The 23070-nt window shown below is 33.6% G+C and overlaps 2 protein-coding genes across 10 annotated transcripts in view; one reads left to right on the top strand and one right to left on the bottom strand.

Moving 5' to 3' along the window:
* LOC138331137 (uncharacterized) overlaps positions 1-10419 on the bottom strand; it is a 22538-nt gene extending 12119 nt beyond the window's left edge. For 2 of the 8 annotated variants that reach the window (XM_069278602.1, XM_069278606.1), the window contains exons 1-6: positions 10315-10335; positions 9209-9328; positions 8582-8656; positions 6266-6410; positions 1155-1387; positions 689-740 (exon numbers count right to left, since the gene is read on the bottom strand). In XM_069278602.1, the coding sequence (XP_069134703.1) occupies positions 689-740; positions 1155-1387; positions 6266-6281 (301 nt within the window). In that variant the 5' untranslated portion in view covers positions 6282-6410; positions 8582-8656; positions 9209-9328; positions 10315-10335. Of the gene's footprint in view, positions 1-688; positions 741-1154; positions 1388-1803; positions 3669-6265; positions 6411-8581; positions 8673-8824; positions 8917-9208; positions 9329-10314 lie in introns of those variants that run through there. The other 6 variants (XM_069278604.1, XM_069278603.1, XM_069278605.1 and 3 more) reach the window with 6 other exon arrangements.
* On the top strand, positions 3667-22988 carry LOC138331136 (uncharacterized). 2 transcript variants are annotated; one of them, XM_069278600.1, is made up of 9 exons: positions 3667-3802; positions 12720-12839; positions 13239-13472; positions 13751-13802; positions 14228-14401; positions 15634-15750; positions 16925-17011; positions 17974-18060; positions 18962-22988. In XM_069278600.1, exons 3-9 carry the CDS (start codon positions 13245-13247, stop codon positions 22858-22860), a joined length of 4644 nt encoding a protein of 1547 aa, XP_069134701.1. In that variant the 5' UTR covers positions 3667-3802; positions 12720-12839; positions 13239-13244; the 3' UTR covers positions 22861-22988. The 2 variants fall into 2 exon arrangements, with proteins under 2 accessions (XP_069134701.1, XP_069134700.1); XM_069278599.1 differs by lacking the exon at positions 3667-3802 and adding an exon at positions 11315-11436.
* Positions 22989-23070: the final 82 nt, after the last annotated feature.

Raw genomic sequence — 23070 nt, 5'->3', positions numbered from 1 at the left:
CTGTATATCTCTTGATGTAAAGGTCTCAAATTTATTATATAACAATCATTTTGAACCACAGGCCTACCCTGATTAATAGTAAACATTAATGTGAATACAGGTTGATATCATAAGGTCAATTATATATGTACCAGTTTATTGTCAAAGGCGGTCGTAATAGTACGTTATAGCGACTAATGTAAAAAAATATACAATATCGGAACTGAAACTGTTCATTCAGCGAGACGGTCTTCATTTTAAATGTTGTCGGGTCTTTAGCAAAACTAGCTAATCTGTAGCGCATAATAATAATTATTATATATATCACCTTGATTCTAAGTTCACCGATTAACCGGTGACTCGGTCGGAAGAATTTCCGAGTAACCAGTAAGTGAATTCTGACCGGTTTGACAACTCTAGTAAACTTAGAAAAGGAATGTTTGATCCACACTCTAAACAATGCATAATTTATCTAATCATTTTCTGTGTTTGCTGGTATGCAACTTAATTTAAAATGAAAAGAAGAAATAATCAAATTAAATAAAAAGGTAATAACAATGATCAAAAAATGATTATTTCTTTTTTTTAATTCACCAAACAAAATAAATATGGATCAGCTATAAATAAAGACTTGAAATAAGTTGTAAAAATCTTTTGAACACTATTTTAACAAACTCAACAAACACGTAGTTGATGAAAATTCACTTACCCATAGTGATGTGTACATCATTGCTACCTTCTGTCTGTTCCGATGTAAGCGGCTGTCAAAGAAACAAGAAACAAAAATGAATATATACATGCACAAACATCAAAGTATATGATAGGCATTTCTAAAATTCAACGAATATTAATTCATTTCGACCGCGGTGACTGAGATGTCCCGACATATTACCACTTGCCCGCTACCTCTTGGTTGCGAGTTCTAATTCCATATTGGGCAGTTGTCAGGTACTGTGGTTTTTCTCCTGATACTCCGGCTTTCATCCACCAATAAACTAGAAACCTCCTTAAATGACCTTGGCTGTTGGTAGTCCATTAACCTAATAAAACCAAACTAAAGCTTTATAAATTACATTTCTTTTAACCTTTCCTTTCCCACCAATTTTACCGTAGGCTTAGTTTGATATAGGTAGACAGCGAGAGATGATGCTTCTTAGTAATACATTAATACATACCTGCTGATCTCTATCCCTCGGGCCGGGGTTAGGTTCTATTCCTTGTAATCGTAGCAACAGATCAATGAATGATACAGCCCCTTTCCTGTCTAGTTTGTCATGTGTAAGGCTATGCCAAAAGCTGGAAACTTCTTTATATATGTACTCCGTGTTTGATAGAACATTTCTGGCAGTCACGTGAGTGAACGTGCCGACACGTGCACGGTACAGCGCCAAGTCTACACCCATGACTCCTAGGATATAACAACGGAATAATGTTAATTTAAGCTATAACGTATTTACCTTATGCTATATTCACAACATTTGCCAACTCTACCGGTATTTACCAGATAGACATGTAACTTAGGCAATTGTAAATACCCGACTGACCCGTCTTGATATCAGAAAGCCCGCGTTTGAGCCTCAAGTGTACAGTATCATTAATATCTCCAAATCGAATGTTAGCTCCACTCAATATGCGTAGTCAAACATATTTAGATCTCTAGGCATCAAGATTGTTTATCATTAAGTGCACGGTGTCATACACATCTCCCAATCGAATGGTTGTAGGTAAACTTATTCAAGTCTCTAGGCCCTTTACAGGCTCTTTTAAGTCAATCAAAACATCAATGGGTACCCAAACACCGACAAACAGGTGTGAAATACGTACAATTCATGTAGTAACTGTCCATCACAATGTCCAAATCTAGATATCTATTCATAACCGGATGAAAAAGACGTGGATCCTTTCATCCGTGTTATAAATCTTGATCACTGCAGTTTCATTTTGATCCCATACCGCTAGTGTACTAAGGTACAAAAACATTATCCGGTCATAGTTACACACAAGAAATTATGTATGGTGGCATAATTTTGCCATTAGTTGCTGATATAGTTCAGCCATTAGGTCGACGTAATAAGAAAAATGATACTAGCATACACATAAAAATATATTTACCTACTAAGTGTACTTTGGGACATGATAAATTCAAAATAATCATGTTTGGAGTGGGATACTCGACCGATCATAAGTCATGTTATTACTCAGATGTGACACCGTAGCACAGTATTGTTTGCTCAATCGATAATAGCGACATGGTGGTATTTATAATAACCTGTTTTCCGATAAACTATTTTTAGTCAGGCAATGTCTGACTTTAGCCACAGCGAGCGTTTGGGAAAAAACTTATTTTCATTACGTTCAACTAAATCAGACCGCTGTTCCCGTCTCTTTAGATATTTTTAAGTTACACGTATTTATTATACTCAGTGCTATCTAATATTGAGGAAAGATGATGAATAGTGAAGATAAAGCAAATGTAGAAAGTTGACTTTTCATTTATTTGTATTTGTCAAAAATATGTCAAATATATGTTGTTTGAACAAAACATAAGAAATGTACTGTTCGTTGTTTTACAAGTCTTTCAGCAATGGAACTTGTCTATGTATATTTAATTTGAAATTACAACTCTGATACAAACACAACTTAGATCGCATTAATGCGCGCCAGGTGGTTGTTTACGAGTAGGTGTCTAGCTACTTTCGATTGCTTTAAGTAGCCGATAACATGTAGTTGACAAATGTCTTTTTCAATAATGTAGACAAGAATTAGGCCTCGAACACCAACATTTTGTAGTAAATAAACATAACTTTTGATAACTAAATACTTTTTTTTCTATTTTGCTTGATTTATCTTGCTTATATAAAATGAAACAAGTGTACCTTGGTCTATGGATAATAATATTATGACACAGTAGTATAATATTATATGATGTGTTATTTGCAGAATAGTAAATGTTAACATATTTAGGAAGTTTGGAAAATTAGGTCAGCTAAAACCATTTTTTCAATGAAATATTTTTTCTTGATCAGGTAAATTGCGTTCTTTCATCCTTGTTTTCTAAAAATCAAGAAACAAATCTGTATGATTTTCTGATTCAATAGACATTAAACAAAATAAAGTGCTACATGTTACAATTGCCTGCAGTTAAATGATTGAAGAATATTAAAATATATTTCACAAGTTTTGTAAAATTTCGTAACTTTGCAATGGAGAAGGGCGAATGACTTGATGATTTTATTTTAATTTGGAGCTACCTCCCAAGGCATACCTGACTCTGGACTCCCGAGTACTCTCAGTACTTTGATAATGATAAGGGACAATGTACACGCTACTGTACTGAGAACACAATTTTAAAGTCATAAATAAAAGACAAGTGCATTTAAATGCGCCAATATACACATGGATAATATGGCATACGTAACGTATAGTCATCATATTATAGTAGTTCACATACGGTACGTTGTTATGTTTACAAAATAAGATTCGCAGCTCTGAAAGCAGATCAGCATTAGGAGTATTTACATGAACTCATTCGACACTTAGGTAGCGGTACAGACAATGATATTGTGACAAAAACATTATAATTCGCAGTTAAATTACCACGTCCGGATATTCCGGCTCCGAACCCTTTTGTTATGTTGATGAATATACTTCCTTTTGTTGTTGAGTTTTGCCGCGATTAAACGCTGTCTAGCAGAACTCAGCGATTTCTAGTCGAATTCTTGCTGTGACACACATCCTGACACAACAATATTTTGTGTTAATTATTGTTGACTTTTCTTTGCCTAAAACAATATGGCTGACAGAGATACTGCAGAGAAGCTATGTACGTACATACATTTTTTTATCTTGAGAAGGTGGTACTCAATCAATGCAATATTAATCATTGTTTACACTCTAATTCCTTTTTTTAATAAAGTAAATATTTAAGAATTCGTTGTTATACGATTACGAGTCCTTGTCCTAGCTGTCTCACAATGACGTAATTTGCCTGCAATGTCAAGGTCGCTGTTGCTATCACAGGTTTACACCGAAATTTTAAACTTTCACTTTCACGGTTTACAATATATTGATTGTTTTTGTAGATCCTTATCAAGTATGTTCAACAGAATAACTGGTGTACGTGTCTTTACACCAGTATATTATGTAGAGGAAAAACCGGCTCTTATCTGTTTATGTCGATTTTAATGTTTTCTCGCTACAGCATTAGTTGTGGTTACAGACTAGAACGAATATACGTACCCGGCCTACTATACCTTTCGACACCATTTTCTGTCTAAAAGTCTTTTGAGCTACAACATTATAGCTAGTTACAGACAGGATCCACTACTATAACAAATACATATTTCATATACTTTTGAATGTCTTATAATAATAGGACAGAATTTTCAATCACTTCGTTATAGCATAGTTCGTTATACATATATTTAAAACATATTATAGGAAACTTGACAGGAATGAAAATTGCTAAACCTTACGTTATAACCATGAAGTAAGCATGGAGTAAGCATGTTTGATCGTTATAAACTTGTGTTTACTGTATACGAGCGTATGCGATCGTTGAGCTAATTGGCAGTAGCGACTATTAAAGGGACAGTTCGCTCAGACTAATATTTTTCCATAACCAAGAAGCAAAATGTGGCATAAATATATTGTTCTATATTTCTTATGAAACATATAACGCAAAATATTGACAAATTCCACGTCATTGTTTAGTAGTTTAATTGATACCGTTGTAATTACAAATTGTTGATCAATACGATTCAGCAGGTACAATATATCCACTGTACCCATACCCGAGCCGAAGTCACGCACCTTAAACAAATGTGCTACATAAATACCAAGGAGGTGAAAACATGAATTTTAGGCAAGATAATTAACCTAAAAAGGTAAACACACCACTGTCAGAGCGATTTGAGCAGTTCTAGACAAAAGTTGCTTTACTCTGCGACATTAAAAACAACAAATAAATATCTGACATTGAAACAATTAGAAGAAAAGCCATTTAAACAACATTTATAAAATAAGCATGACCCTTAAATAAAACTTCTGTTTACATTGACAACTTCTACTTTCATTTTTGATAGTTGAAAATTGAAAAAAAAATATATTTTAAAATTCATCGAAACTCAATGTTATATTCAAATCAAAATGCAGCTATTCATCTTTGCATTTAAGGAACATTTAAAAGGAAGATAGATTCTTCGAATCGTTCAATTAAAGTAAACAAACAAGGGTGATTAATTTAATTGAATTAAATTTATTAAATTTTAGTAAACTGTACATAATGCATTTTGTATTCGACACAATAATTGCAAACATATTTAAAAGAAATTAAATGGTATTTATTGGGAAATGATTTCTAGAAAGAGAATAACAAATAAATATACTACATAACTACATAAATACAAGATTGGGCAGTGCATGTTGAATTTGATAGTGATGAACAAAAGCGAACAGAAATAGTTAGCTTAACAATTTTACATGAAAATGGAATTTGTAACTCATGAGGCACATATGGATCGACATTTCATTCTTCTAATTTACGTTTGAGTGATTTTACTTTGAGGTCAAAGTATTCGATTTCTAGTTTCAGTTTTTTGACAGTGAGTTCCTCAATTTGCTGTTGATGACTTCTCTTGGATATAGTACATGTACACGAGGTAGATAATGGAGTGGATGATGTTGTCACAACGGCATGTCCGATACTTATAGTAGGCGGTGCTGGGCCATCCACAAAACATGGAGACATGTACGGTCCTGGTCCGTCATCAAGATCACTAAAAAAAAGTTTTTTTCCCAATTACGCTTTAATATCTAATAAATATGTAACTAGAATGAGTTGGTGCATGTATCAATTCGAATCAATAATATTCATTGCATTTACCATTTTTTGCTGAAGATTCATTTCTAAAACAAATCAAACGTAAAACGAAAAGGAACAAAATTGTAGTTTTTACTTTGGCAACTCAATTGATAAGATATTATATAATTTCATTAATAAACAAGAAAGTGTATATTATTTTACTTTTAAAGTTAATTTCGTCAATATATAGAATATCAAAGAAACACAATTTAACAAAGCATGACATTTTATTGACTCGTGCCCTATCCGGGCCTCGAACTCACTATCTACGGCACCTAATCGCCTAGCCAAACATAGCTGCGCCTTCTACCACTGCGCAACATTCACATCCCCTATCATTTCATTTCGGCAATATATAGATACACATATTATATAATAAGTTAAATTAGTTACAGCTGCACATGTAAAGTTTCATTCTCTTACTTGTTGACGTTGTCATCAGACAGGAGGTACAACAGGGAGGAATCCATCACTCCAACAACCCCATCACTTACTGCATTAGACCCTCCTATCACTGTCTGTACAGATTCGACAATAGGACTCAACTCTTGACATGGAGGGTCTTCAACTGTTAAAATTGTAAAATAAACAAATTGTTATCAGGTCAAATTTATAAATATTCTTACGATTTTCATGATGACATTCTTTAATGAATTTTATATTCATAAATCAATCAATTTTCATCTTGGTAAGAGGAATATCTATAATTGAATATATAAGATAAATATATAGGAAAAAAAACAATGTAAAGATGTGTTTATAAATTGACAATGAGTAGACAGACTATCGGCTAGACAAAAGGTTAGATTACAGTAAAAATTTAAAAAAAAATTGAAAAGCCAATGCAGTTTCACTTCATCTTCTGATGAAGTTCCAGGTATGTGCATGGTGTACATATATTTTACAGACATATTTTCAGTCTTTTAATTTCAATGTACAGAAATGTACATGAATACACATGCATGCATGTTAGACCATGCACAATAACTATTATTGCTGAGTAAATATTCTAAAGCATAGGCTATTCTACTATATTTTAATTTCATATGTTACACTCATTTCTATTGGTTATTTTTTGAGGATATCTTTTCATAAACCGACCTTGTACGTCGAATATTATGTCTTCACACATACGGAACGTTTTCGCGGGGCATTTTACTAGCGGTCATAACATATATATCAATGCGCCACAACTGAATTTGTTTTATTTTAGAAGTAAGTAATATCACGGAAATTCATTCATAATCACTAGTGGAAGCACCTTGAGTTATTCAAATTAAATTATGAGCATTATAAGGAAAAATGTTTTTCTTAGACGCGAAGAATGTCCATCCGTTTGTGTCTATGTCTTCATAAACCCCAAAAGATATTGAGAATAATGCTTAAAGTATTTTGACAATCAGAAAACAAATATGTCTTCACGGTAATACAACTTTGATGAAAAATTCATAGGGCGTGTACACATGTATTATAATTTACTAATATACTAATAGTTACATAGATATATACATGTAGTCCATGTTATTGAATAAAAAAATAACTTTTTATTACGTCCGATCGAAACCTTGCATTTTGAATGCTGTAAAATTGGAAATGGAAGTTTGGGAGACATTTTCTAACAACGCTGATGTTTATTTAAAATATTCTAGTATTTAGAAGTACAAAAACAGCAAATTAAAATGTTTATATAATATTTTAATGTCTTAAAATTTGCTTATTCTGCATGAAATGAAATGTGATCTGTTTGAAGTGCATATGTACACAAAGATTGAATGAACAAAGAATCAGAACTGAAAATTACAGTGTATCGCGCAAATACCAAACAAAAATATACGAATGTCCACTCCACGAAGTTTCTGTAGTGTGCTGAGAAAATATGTAAAATGTCCTATAAATCAAAACCTAGTTTATTCATGTGAAGAGACGTTTTTCATATTTTTTGTTTTTAAATAATTAATACTGATCAATAGCGGATAAGCTTTACAAGGAAGTTTATAGTTCATATACATTTTGTACATGTATTGGACGTAATAATCGGTATACATTGTATAAACCATATTTTTATAATCATTCTGGTTTTTTTTTCATCTATTCAATTATTACATATAAAATATATCAATAAAATAATTTTTTAAACTATGTATGAATACAGAAAATGATTATTTTTTTTAATTAGTTGATCATTATAGAAAAAATATAAGGCCTTCGTGTATGTATCATTATTTGAATAGTTTCATTTGCTTACTTTAAAAGTTGTTTCCAACACAAACACTCTTTGAAATAGATGAAACAATGCTCATAGTTGTTTCCTAATCACATAGAACGTTTTCAGGAAGTCAAATGCTAATGTCGTGAGGTCGTTTAATAAATTTCAAAAGTGGAAAGATAAACTAATGACGTGAACCACAATTTGATATGATTTAATAAACCATAATCAAATATCCCTAAATGTAATAGCCTAATTAGTATACGGAGTTTGTTTTTGAATTAAATTATTGTATCCTTCTAAATGTCGTTTGGGTTTATGAAGTCACAAAAAAGGAAGGACTTTTTTCTTCACAGCTATACAGACTGATGTTTCAATTTTCTTAAATCAAATGTTTTACTTATGTTCGTACTAAATATTTTTATTTGTGGAATTTAAGTATGACTGCTGACCGCCTGTATTCTCTGTTGTAAAATACACTTTATACTTACTGCAAAAACTAAAAAAGTAAAAGTAAAGAAATGATACCGTACCTTCAAATACAATTCTTTTTGGAGTTTTCGGTTTCGCTTGACTTCTGCATTCGTCCCCCTTCTTTTCAGACGTATCTGGAAAAATATTTCCCTGTTAAAATGCGATTAATATCCGTGTGTTTATGTTTTTATTTTCGTTTTATATGCAGTGAAATTTGTTGTTATACATCTAGATTAATCAATTTAACACTTCGCGCTATCAATTATAATATTTATCAAATCTTATATGATTTATATACAAACCTGTGTGTACAACTCTCTGTTCCCCTGTACATACATTGTCAGCATGTTTCACTTCATAGTCTCAACTTTAATCTCATCTTTATAATGTTTTGTCAGTGTAATGTGGTTACTGGAACACGTAAGAAATAATATGTAGACTGATTATTAACAAAAAAATCAAATTTTGCTGTCAATAAGTGATGACCTTTAAAGTATCTTTAATTTAATATTTATTCGCGACACAAAATACAAACATTTTATTATAATAATAACAGGACTTGAAATGCATAGGTTTTACTGTTACAGCTAGGTACTAATAAGAGCTGGGAAAATATCACTGCCAAAAATCATTATATCTATATTACAGTGCAGTGAAATTACTACTATAACATTTCTATTCCGTACATTGATTGACAGTTGTTGGAATTGCTACTGCTCCGGAATATGGTTCAGGTATCGCTATTATTCCTCTATTCTCTTCTGATATGCTACTTCTAAAGGTTTCCATCAGATTGATGTTACTATCTGTAATATAATACAAACAAGGGATGGATTGATGTTACTATCTGTAATGTTAAAGACACAAGGAATGGATTGATGTTACTATCTGTAATGTTAAAGACACAAGGAATGGATTGATGTTACTATCTGTAATGTTAAAGACACAAGGAATGGATTGATGTTACTATCTGTAATGTTAAAGACACAAGGAATGGATTGATGTTACCATCTATGTTATCTTTCTTCATAAAAACTTACTGATATAAGAAGAAATCTCTTCTTTACAAATAAGGAAAGATACTATCTTGAATTTATTGTGTGTTTTTCTTTATATACATAACCAGTATTTTGAAAGTTTATATTCTACAATCAAGATTTTGACAGTTTGTACCAAATATACTTAATACGCTGTATATATTTATGTTCCATTTTTAAGACATGTCATGAAGGTTGACTGCTTATGAGTACACAAAGCGAGACAATTCGCGACTAGTGAGACATATGAACATTAACTAAATTGTGTATCAATTTGGAGATGTCAGCTTTATTGTTAACATATATGTACTGTGGGTTAATTGCGTCAATGCATATCCCCGGAAATACTTTAAATGTTAACTTTATTGCTCATACGCTGAAACCTGAGTGGCGTGAACTGTGAGTCAAGCGTTCCACCGCTTTCATAGTTACAATGTTAAACTCCGATGTTTACATTTCGATACATTATGTATTTCTTCATTCAAGCAATGCTTCCTCGATATAAATTATGGCTAGATTATAAAAAACAAAATCGTTAGTTACGTTTAAAGATAGTTCAGTAATAGGTGTTTAGTACGCCTAAGTAATTGTTCAGTCAGCCGTTCTGTCTGTAAACTGACCCTACTGTATGTGTTTGTGTATGTATGAGTACAGGCAGACACAATAAGATAAACATATATAAACATCTTATAACAATATGTTTCTGAAACAGGTGTGAGATAAAGTAAAAACTATTATTATGAAGAACTACTTACCAATTTGAGGACATATGAAACTTAAGCTAGAAGCATATTATATCGTATTATGAATTACCTTCCTCGTCTAGCTTGACCTACACTATCAATGACTTTATAAACTGATATTCAATGTCAAGGCTATGTAAGGGGCCAAAAGGGGTAAAATTTACTAAATTTCAAATTCTTTTTCTCCACTTACAGATGTTGTAGAATCAAATATTCTTCATAGATAGAAAGGTGTTGGGGTCCTTTAAAAATGTGAATTATGTGACCCTGGAATGTCAAATTTTCCTCTGGGGACGGGGTCAGGTTGACGATAGTTTATATAGAAAAACACCTTCATGAACATTGTTTGCTCACTTTACATATGAAATGAGTTACAATTAGGTTTGGTTAGAATTAGTAGCCTAATATAACATTTTTACATCATATCCATATTGGTCCTGGCCAACCCCCAGGGGCCAGAGGGGCGGGGCCAAAACAGGTCAAGAGAGCTAAAATTTCAAACATCTTCTTCTAAATTCACTGATCAATATAAACTGGTACCAGACAGTCTTCATCTTAAGGATCTTTCCAAAAGCGTGAATTTCACGGCCTTGGAATCTCAGATTTTCCTCTGTGGAGGGGGTCAAATCTACTGTTACCAGTTTATATTGAAAAAGAAAACACATTTATGAACATTATTTGCTCAATTTTCATATAGGAAATGAGTCAAGCTTAGTAAGAATTATTAGCCTGAGATACAGCATTTTTTACATATCAATATCGTCGCTAAACCCCTGAGATTGCGGTGGCTGATCAGTGGTTAAAGTGGTTATAAGGTATCGTCCATTTTTCAAAATTCTTGTAATCATAAACCGAAAACGAAAGAACAAATTAATAAACTGCTTCAACTACATTATCTCATCTTTAGTTTAAAAAAATAAAATAAAATAACCCGCTTACAAAGCCGGCTATACGGTATACGTCATATTAAGGATATTTGTAAATCGAAATTGAAAGTACGAACATTCCTGGTAAGGCCTACCGCAGAAACAGCCTTGACATTGCCATTGATAGTGTAAGCCTAGCTAGACTAGGAAGCTAAGCCAGTACATGATATAACATGTTCTCGTTTAAGTCTCCTATGTCCACAAATTGGTAAGTAGTTATTCATAATAACGGTTTTTAGTTTGTCTTATACCTATTTCAGAAATATTGTTAAAACTGTGTGTATATATTTGTGTTTATACTATGTTTCTACCACTACACAAACACACTTATAGGCCTAGTTGATAGACTATATCACACAGACGGGATGGTTGACTGAACATACTAAAGCATACTTTAAACCTATCAGTATACTATCTATAACATTATCCAACGCTTTAAATTAAAAAAAACTTAGCTAAAAGTTATATCGAGAACGCATTACTTGATTGAAGGTGTTGGTTCATAAAAACACAACATCAAAGTTAAACTTTATTATGGAAGCGGTATAACGCTTGACTCAAAGTTCACCACATTGAAGTTTCAGTGTATGATGAACAATAAAGTTAACTTTTAATTGTTTTTTGGTAATTACAGGGACAGAAAAAGATAATTCCCTACCTATAGTGTAGGACAGAGAAATATCTGCCCTCTGAGGGTTTCATGGCAGTCTTACATTTGGCAAGCCAGGCATGAACCTCTTCCTCGAGTAGAGATCATGGGTCTGTAAGGTGGACAGGGATATCTCAACCCGAGTGAAAGATTTTGGACTTGCCGAGGGATGACGGTCAAAATCGCTAATGAGGGTTGAGATATCCGTGTCCACCTGACTGGTCCAAATGAGATTTTTTTCCCATACTTTAACGAGAAATAGTAAAAAATTCAGTCGACATGAAAGTCACTGTGAGTAAAAATGATTGCCGCATGTATTGATGACGTCACTGTCTAGCGAGTGTGAGCTGTCTACCCTGGTAAAACACAGAGTTATCTTTTCCCTAGCAACGGGATAACCCTGACAAGTATGGGAGAATTTTCTTTCCTATCTTCAAGATTAAATAAAATTTTGTTTGTCACAGTGCAACTAGTTTAACTGATATTATTTTCAATATGACAAAGAAAAGAAGAGAAATCTCCAAATTGATAAACAATTTAGTTAATGTTTATATGTCTCGCTTTTGTAAATTTGTGTAATTGTAGTTTTCAGCATGTTCACAGAGTTATCTTTTCCCTAGCAACGGGATAACCTGACAAGTATGGGAGAATTATTTCCTATCTTCAAGATTAAATAAAATTTTGTTTGTCACAGTGCAACTAGTTTAACTGATATTATTTTCAATATGACAAAGAAAAGAAGAGAAATCTCCAAATTGATAAACAATTTAGTTAATGTATATATGTCTCGCTTTTGTAAATTTGTGTAATTGTAGTTTTCAGCATGTTTTTTTTAATTTCAGAGGCAGAAAAAGATACTTTCCTACACATAAACAAAGACAGGGAGATTATTACCTTCTCTGGTGTCGAGGATTGGTCAGTCGTGAATCTCCTCTTGGATATGTCTCTGTCCAACCTTTAAGGTAGGGGGTTATTCTCTATTGCTCTGAGTGAATATGAATAGTAATGATAATAAAAAAATATTAATATTATAATTGTTCTGTGCTTGCAATAAAAGATAGCGAACATTTCATGTGAATACTTACTGTTGATTCTACACACAAATAGTCAATATTGTTTTCTTGTCAATCATTTAATACATAAATCTGCAGGTTATTTATAATTGGTGACAAACACGATAATTTGATTTCAATTATGAGTTTCTAATAATTTATTAGTGGTTTATTTTAATGAAATCTAAAACTTTAATTTTTATTTTATTTTTTAATTTTTGATTTTCTTATAGTTTTATTTGACATTTTTTGATGAGGAATATGGAACTCAATTATAATTATATCTATTAAATAATATTTGTGTCTCAGGAAATCATGGGCGTGGATCTGGCGGTATATCGTGCACGTATAGGAACGTTTGTACCTGTGCCGGTGAAAGATGTTCTGTCGAACACAGAATACATGTTCAAAGCAGTCAACAGCGTTCGGTATGCTCTCACACACGACAAACTGGACAGGAAGGGGGCTGTTGCATTTATTGGTATGCTACTGCGTATACAAGGCATCGAACCGAACCCTGGTCCACGGGAACGGGATCAACAGGTATGTTCTGTTAAGTACTCAAACATCATCTTACTTAGGAAGTGTAACATGTACGCATTTCCTTCGTCTAAACTAAAACTAGTAATAAAAGATCTAAAAAAATCCCCCAAAAAACAACTAATAAGAATAATAACAAAATAAATATTTATCATTGTTATCAGAATCACTATTTAACTTATTGTGAATTGATATACCACACATTCAAAAACAAGTTCAATCAATAATAAAGATAAAATGTCAAGATAAGATACAACACCAATTGGGTTTATTTATTTCAGCTGCATACGGAAGAACAAGCCGATGAAAATAATGACATTGCCAGAACAGTGGGTAAATATAGCCAGTGCTACTTTTGTTAGCTATTTGATAATGATTGAAACAATTTAATAACATCATTCTAAAAAGGTGTATTTAGCGCAAATTATGGGAAGATAAATACCAAAAGGAAAACTGCACATTCATCATGTAGCGCGAACATGCTTCATTTAAGTCGTATTTATCCTCCCATAGATGCCAAATGAATTTTTTTTATTGCTTTTCAATTCTGTTATTGATAACGTTGAAAAAGGTAACGGGATACCGAAAATAAACGTAAGTGGAAACAAATTAAACCTCGCAAGCCAATGAAAACGGGTAAAGAATTCATTCAGCATGTGGTATAAACAGAATGTAAATAAGTTTTTATACCCTGAGAGTTGAATAACACCCTTATATTTTATTCTTCTCTTACATTCCATTTTTCTATTTCATTACAGATATTAGCATTAGCCGAGCCGGCGATGAGATGATCAACACATTTGTTGATAATGTTCTTTCCCGTACCATCCCTACCCATACCCGAAGCAATGCGAGTAACGAGAACGACGGAACAGTTGCAATACCCGGAACCTCTTCTGACGTGGCCGCCTACTCAAAAGCTGCCACAAGTAGTAAGTATTTGTTCTAACTACGATACTACATATAGTAACATTAATCCGTTTACAGGGAATTTATTAATGAAAACAACATTTCGTTCCCAAAATGGAGATCCCGATTCTGAAAACGAGTTTCAGGACTAGTTGATTATAAGTAACGTAACGGAAATCCGTTCCCTGACATTTCTGTTCTGATTTTGAATTTTCCGGACTACCGGCGTCCGGATTATCGCGGGTCCACCGTATGTTTATAACATCAGATATAGTAACATCAATCAATTTATTGTATAGTTACATTAATCAAGTCTTCGTTTTTAATGTATTATAGATAGAATTATCAATCAAGTAACTGTTTTGATTAGAACAGTCTTTTTTTTAATTACTATCCTGACTTTGAGGTTTTACTTTATTAGCGAGTGGTAGTAGTTTACTATGGAATCTATTTCGTACTTATAAGTTATTTTTAGAGGTTTTAAGACATGGACTTTTAAATTAAAGAATGGTATGATTTGTTTACTCCCCAATTGTTATATTTCCTTCGATAGGAATATAGCCAGGTTAATATAAATGCGTTTTTGGCGATATATGCAATTAAGGCGTAATAATATTTTCATCAGCAAAAAGACAAACAACCAATATTCAAAAGTCACAATTTAATAATAATTTAACTTTGTAAACCAATCAAAAAACGGACGAAGAAGTGTGGTATAAACTGAAAGTTGTTCAAAGATTGTAGTTTTTATAAGATGTCCCAAAACTGTTGCAGTTAGTGAGTTATCGTTCCTGTCCAGTTAGCGCAGTGCTACCTGGGCCTAGTTTCATTAACATTGTTCCTTAAATTCAAGGAAATCATTAACTGAATTTTTCCATCGAAAAGCATTTCCTTAACTTCTGTTAGTAATGTTTTCCTATGGGGATTTTAAAGTTACGGAATTCCTTGATGTTAAGGAATGTTAATGAGACTCAGTTCCAGCCTACTATTGAAGTAGAAAGTAATGTAATTCCATATTTCTTTCTATTTCATTATATTACAGTAACTCCAAAAGATATATCGTATAGCCGGTCATTTTCGCGATCAGAACTAAAATGAGTAAATAAGTATAATAAGTGATTCAATGAATTTTCAATTTTTAGCGGATTAATTTGTTTTCATTCACAGCCGTGTGCAATCGCGAAACAATCGTATTTGCGGAAATAATCAGCTATGCGATACAGTGTTTTAACACCCTTTTGAACCGATATTTCAGATCCTCAGATCAATGTCTTCATCGACAACAGAAAACATGAAGAGACGAACGTAGGTACTATGAACGTGAAGCACACCGATAACATATGTTCTGGGAGTCAAACTATTATCCACCAAGGTTTGTATAATTACTCTGGTTGTTTTGTGACACGTGTGGTGTCACTGATAGTATTTTGTGGACAATGACAATTTAGTCAAATAATACATTGGAATTTCGATTTACATACTAGGGAACAAAACTGTTCAGTGTATGTGATGCGAAAATTAGCTTGCTCTCCGCCATTACATGTTGGTATGACTATGTTGTAGGCCGAACCCAAAACTGCGCAAGTTGAGTAAAGTAGGTTACATTGTTAAATGTATGATCATTTGTAAAAAGTATTTTTCATTCACAAAAACGGTAATTATCAACTCACAGCTCACACATAAGAACTGCTTAATCGTACAGCAATACGATCAGGAATTTCAACGATATCAATTAAAGTTCCTAAAAAAACATCGAAATCGTCAATTTGTATATTTTTATGTTTTAATTTGCTTCGTGCTTATGTGTAAAGATAGTCTTCACTGAATTGTCCCTTTATAATACGAATTATATGTATTGATCATGTAGTTTCAGCCTATGGGATACATTAAAGCTGTAACATTTTTAGAGAGGAGGTTCATTCCGTGTTTCATTTCCAATTATCTATGTAGAACATTATTTTTCTTTTAAAAAAATAAAACGCACATTTTGTCTATTATAGAACAAAATCTATATATACTTATGTGAATTTATAAATCGCAACTGTAATTTCCACCTCTTCACTGAAAGTCACTAGCTCTCACGTAGCTCTGAAAGAAAGCCAGAAAATAGTGAAATTATGTAAAAACGTTGCTAGAGGCAGCTAATAACATGTCTAGCAAGCACAAATACATATACAGATTTGTAGACTTCTCAGTTAATGAGTACTCCCTTCCAGTCCAAGAATTTGAATGTTACATATATTTTCAGTTAAAATATGGAACACACTTTTGAGAACATTATTTCGTTAATGAAGTAAAACATTAATTTAATTTAATTTTGTATTAAAATGTGAGCCCTGGTCGATGTCTTTAGCGAGCAACAAAACCTCTCTCTGGGACCTTTAGGATTTTTTAAAATGTATCACACAGGTAGTTTTAATAATACTAAAAATGCGACTATGTTTTGTCAAATTCGTGAAAAATTTAAATGGTTGCTGAAACAGATCAATTAATCAGTTACTGATTTGTTTATGATTCAATTAATATATATATATAACAATTTCCAGGAAACAAGGAGGATAGTGATATTCCTAAAAAGAAGAGAAAGAAGATGGATTCTACAAAGAGAAAGTTAAAAAGAAATGCATCTCAAGGTAAAATTAATTGGTTTTATTCCATGAATAGTATTGTGTATCGATTCGGCAGTGTTCGATATGCTACTCAACTATCTATATCGAAGTAAAGGTTTACTTTTGGTGTATGTTCATAAAAGCTGCTTCATTTTATAACAATTCATATTGTACGGCGTGATTGATAATTGGCGTAGTAATTGTTGATTATTTACAAATCATATTAACTACTGTGATACTATCATAATAATGCAAAAATGATCTAACATTCATCAAATTAAGGTTAATAATGATAAATATAATAAAATTAAATCCAGGCTACACCGAATGTTAAAACTATTCTGCTTCATCACGAATCTCGCGAAACACCCATTTATATACATTCCTTTGTAAAATCTGTTTGTGTGTACATTAGAGTATATTCAATCTATTTAGCATAGTAACCATGGTGACAGCAGTAGCCAGCTTTATTCTGTCTAAAACCAAAACAGGAGTGTCAATATAAGCATTTGTTCTGCTTATAGGTAGTATGAACTAAGTTGGCTACGAACAGCGTTAGGGCGATACATGTACATTAATTATTATGTTTGTTGCCAATGTAATGTTTTCTTGCTTTGTTAATGCACCACATAGAAAATATTTGTTGCCAACCGTGTTCATACTACCGTATACGCAATCAAAATGAAGATAAATCATCCTTAGATATACATCATTTTTTATTTCCCTAAACTTGTCGCTCCGTAACATGCCCCTTGGTTTTCTATTCAGAGACAAAGAGTATCAATGCAGTTGAAATGTAATTATCTTATGAAATAGAGTGTTTAATGTTTTATATTCTCATATATATACGTTGTCGTTGATCCTACATAATATAAAATTCATAAAGGAAGTTACACATTTCAATATGTCGATGAACTTTCGATATATAAATAACTATTCATAGACAAGTAAATGCTATTATATGTTTTTCATTTTGTAAATTGTAGCAATTAAGACCGATGGCGATGGCGTTCCTAAACAAAAGAAGAAAAAAGAAGCTGTTATGAACGACCCTAAAAGAAGAACACTTGAAGGTATATAATATATCACATAAATAAACGATAAGTTCTATCCTGATAAATCAATCTCATTTAAAGCAAACAAACACATTCAGTAAGAATTTGAACGCTGTTCACCGAAGCATAACTGCACCTCGTGACCAAAAATATAAAAAAGTATTTAATATTACAGATTATTGATATGGCTGCATAGATATGCATAGGTTATTGCATATTTGCAAGATGACACAGAGAAAACAGTATTTGTACTAGTAAAAACATGTGACCAGTGAAAAAGCACATAACACTGATCTTTATTTTTTTAATTAACTTGTGGCAAAAAGAAGCAATTTACTTATCTATGTTAGATTTAGGGATACTCAAGGGGTTCCGAACACTAACGATCTCTACACCCCTGGACTATCTTATTGTAAAATTGAAGTCAGCTCCGTGGAAAACATTTTACCCATCACAGGCCAGCAAAGATTCCCTTTGAAGACTGCTTCAAAGTCACACAGTCAACCACAGTGTAACGTTATACGGCTCTTTTGATGTACACCAAATTACTAAATTACCTGTTCTGTTCTGTTGCCTTCAGTTTTAATATGAGAGAGTCCAAGGGTGTAAAGCTCGTAAGTAATCGGAACCCCTGGAGTATCCCTAAATCTAAAGTAGATAAGTAAATTGCTTCTTTTTGCCATAGGTAAATTGCTTCTTTTTGCAAATTTTAATTTGGTAAACGATCATTAACTTTTGAAGTAATGAGATCATTATATCTTCCTTTAAACAGAAGAAAAACACTAAGACATCCTTGATTCAACAAAATGTTAAAATGTCCAATCAAAGCTTATTTTATATTTATTGTATTAGTTGTATTTATCACAAGGTATTACGCAATCTTTTCAAATTAAAGAACTATATTTCTTTAATTTCTCAGAGAATGCACAAACAATGCTGCAAAGGCATGAGAAAGAAACAAAGACTATTCTTGTTACAAGGACAAAGGCTGAACAAGCTGTGGTCAAATGCCTAAAGGACTACAATATGGTGATGATATCAGGAGTCACCGGAGAAGGGAAGACAACTCTGGGCAGGGAAGTATGCAGGAAACTCAGAGACGGTATCCTAGACGATGATATCAAAACTAAGACACCTATTATTGTGACGACTCCTCAGGATTGGAGTGACGTCGTTAACGACAAAGATGATATTGTAATTTTTGTAGATGACATGTTTGGTAAGATAAACTTTCAATCAGGACTTTTGAATAATTGGCAACCGCTCTTTGATAGAATATTAGCTAGTTTAGGCGAAAAAAATGTGTATATGGTAGCAACGTCTCGTACACATATACTTAAGGATGCAATGCGGGAGTCGGGAGTGGTAAAGGATATGGTTGGTGACCACTTTCTGTCCGAAAAGAAAACTGTAGATTTGACTGATGACATGAAACTGACCCAGGAAGAGCATTTAAGTATCTTCAATAACTTTTCTAGACAACGAAGTACTGATATGTACCGCTACTTTATGTCAAATTCTGCTTGCAGTCGTTCGGCAAATGTTGCTATAGGTTTTCCTCAAATGTGTAAGTTATTTTTTACTAACGATACATTTTTTGAGAAAGGGGACATGTTTTTTGAGAATGCACATCTCATACTTACAGAGGAAATTAAAAAAATGAGCAACACTGAACCTCACAAATACTTTGCATTGGTGTACTGTTTCTTAAACGATCACAGTGCAGACATTGATACGCTTGACCGTCTACAAATGCCAGAAGAGGACTACAATACTCTCAAGTTATACGCAGAAATGTGTGGCATTCCCCACACATGTAACGTTCTGACCGTCCTTAAGCACGCACTCATTGCACTGGAAGGAACATATCTGACAAAAAGAGACACACAATTTTCAATCAGTCACCCATCAATTGCAGATGGTGTAATTCTAGTATTTGGAAAAGAAAACACCGGAAATCTGGAGCTTGTTATAAAAACATGTAGCGACCGTGCTGTGATGGAACTGCTTGATCTCTCAAAAGATCGACACAACGACATGTGTACACTGTATGTACCATCGAAGTGTTACAAACCACTGGCTCAGAGAATTTACAAAATGATTATGCGTAAAGACAAATTCAGGAGAATTACATTAGAATCATTTCCAAGATTCTGTAAACAAGAATTCGCAGATTGTCTTTTCAAGTATATCACAACTGAGTGTGAAGTAAATGATTTTCTAGAGAGTCAACGGGGTAGAAGTTGCAAGTATTATACTGCCGACCCGCTTGCATTCGAGGACCTTTTTTCATTTGGTATTTGTAAGAACATCCGATATAGAGGCTTGTTACAATGCTGTTCAAGCAATGCTTCCTTTTTGAGGGCATTTTTTCAGTTCAACGTTGATGATTTAATAGTCAAAGAAAGGGGTATTTTGTGTTTTGTAAAAGACTTACAACAAAGTTTGACGTACTGCTTGAATCATAAACACCTGGAATCTGTATCAATTCTTCTTCGTAATGGGGCAATCTTAAAAACAAAACACCTCCGATCAGCGCTGGATTCAGAGGACAAGAACATGATAGAATTAGTACTATCAAACAACATCTGGATACAATCAGAAATTGACATGTTTTCTGAAGATAGTACACAAAGTGATCTCTTAAACAAGACTGTCACTATGTGCAAAACCGGATTCAAAAGAAAATGTAATCGGAAGCAGTATACATGCAGTAGCAATGAACCTACGCTAACAGGAATGCGTTGGGAGGATATGCAGAAAGTAGCATCAGAAATGAATATGAATAATCTGCATGCCATATTTCATTCTTTAGAATTCAAAGAGCATCGCTATCACTTGATGAAAATCATTCTGAATTCACACAGAACACTCAATGAGGTCATTGCTATTGAGAGAATCCTCGGAATGATCGATGGAAACATCGTCCAATATGCATTCAATCGATGTGAATTGGATATATTTCGTTTCCTTCTTTTCTCATCCAATGTTGACAAAAAAAGTTTGAATTTGATGTTATCCCAAGCCATTCATCTCAACAAACACGATCATACAGAAGTGTTGATCAAAGCAGGTGGAGATCCGTCTCCAGATGATTTTGTCAGAAAGGCAGGAACAAATCATAATGGGGTGGAACATATCGTCAAACTGTTAATTCAGTCAAGAAATTGGGAATCCAAATTGCTGGACAATGCTCTTGACGCAGCAACTTGCTTCGGAACGTTTGCAACAATGAAAGTCTTATTCGAAGTCGGGGCAAAGTTTGCACCAAATGCGCTGGCAAATGTGTCCAAACATTCCCTTCATCAAACAGAAATCAAAATGTTTGAAACCGTTAGCGAAGTGGCATTGCAATGGCTTAAAAAGCTGGATATAGATCCTCCGTTAACATGTGATGTTCCTGACAAAGTTGATTATGTCTTATCAAAGCACGAATCTACTTCAAACGACATGTCTGATGCTATCAATCATGCCTTAGAATCTGGATCACGCTCTACAATCTTTTTCCTGAGGTTGAAAGGAGGTTCTTTTCGTAGAGATGCATTGTTTGCCGCAGTGAAAAGAAAAACTGATACATTAGCAACTCTAGAGTTTGTGCGAAAAACGGAGACCTGGTCAACGGACGATTTGAACGAAGCCTTAAACTTGGCTTTAATCCTTTGTAGACCAACTGTTGTTCAGTACTTGAATAGTGAAGGAGCACTTTTCAATGATTTGAGTTTAAAACATGTTCTTCGATGGAATATTGAACGTCATACTCATTCCAAAATCATCGCATACATACTCAAATCTCGTCCATGGTCGGAAGCACTCCTAAATGAAGCTATCCAGTTTGCATGTGAAACAAGTTGTCCTGCGCTTCTTTCACTGTTTGAAGATGTTAGAAGAGAATCGCCTACCAGGGATATATTGTTTAATCTTCATGACATGGGAGGTCAGTTGAAAGAAATAGCTATCGAACATTTTAAAAAGAGAGGGGCAAATGATGATCTATGTTTGGTTTTGAATAAAAATATTCAGCAAGGTTACATGGACGTTGTAGAACCCTTACTTAGCGAACTACAGCAACCCTGCGACGACAACAGTTTATCCAATGCCATGGACAACACAGGAAACTATCGAAACTACGACAGACTTAGAATGGTCCGGCTGGTACTGGAATCTAGATCCTGGTCTGTTGAGCTACTTATGAAGGCAATGGACAAATCTTTGAGACTTGGGTATACTGATGTTGTATTCTTCTTGCATGATCACGGAGCGACGTTTAGTGATCAGAGTCTCGAATATGCAATCATGGATAAGCCAGTTGGATATGACACCTATCCACTTGTAATGTATTTACTAGAACGTCGTAAATTCAGCAAAGATCATATCAACACTGCACTGCAAATGTGTTTAGAAATGGGACATTTCAAGCTTATGAAGATGCTTTTAGAAAATGGAGCTGAGCTTGCAGACAAAAGTCTGCAAAGCGTTATTCATAAAAACTGGAAACCCTCAGATCGACATCCAGCCTTGAAGTTAGTCCTGAAAACTCGACAATGGGATACAGCCGAGAAGAATGCGGCATTGTTTAACGCTGTAAAGTTAGGGGACATCAAAGTCATCAAGAACCTGATGGAATGTGGAGGGGTGGTGTCGAGGGAGTGTTTGACGGAAGTTCTTCAGAGGAAGTGTAAACCGTCCCACCGCCTCTCTCTCGTCAGGCTGCTGGTTACCGGGTCTTTGTCACAGGATCTACTTATTGATGCCAGGGAAATGGCTAGGGTACTATCAGAACCGAAAGTCGAGTCGTACATTCAACAGTTTATTGTGTAAGTTACATATTAACGGAATATTAGGCGTATGTCAAAGTCAAACTCTGAGTCGTGCAACGACAGTTAGATCTTGCTATTCAATCATGTGGATTGCAAGTAAAATAGAAACCAATGGGACCAATCATGTGGATTGCAAGTAAAATAGAAACCAATGGGACCGAGGATGATCATTTCACTGTTTTTATAATACTACTGACACTGAGAAAAACTC

This window comes from Argopecten irradians, chromosome 9 (assembly GCF_041381155.1).
Source record: "Argopecten irradians isolate NY chromosome 9, Ai_NY, whole genome shotgun sequence".
NCBI lineage: Eukaryota > Metazoa > Mollusca > Bivalvia > Pectinida > Pectinidae > Argopecten > Argopecten irradians.
Note: the sequence above shows the minus strand (reverse complement) of the source record. Positions and strands in the feature narration are given on the sequence as shown.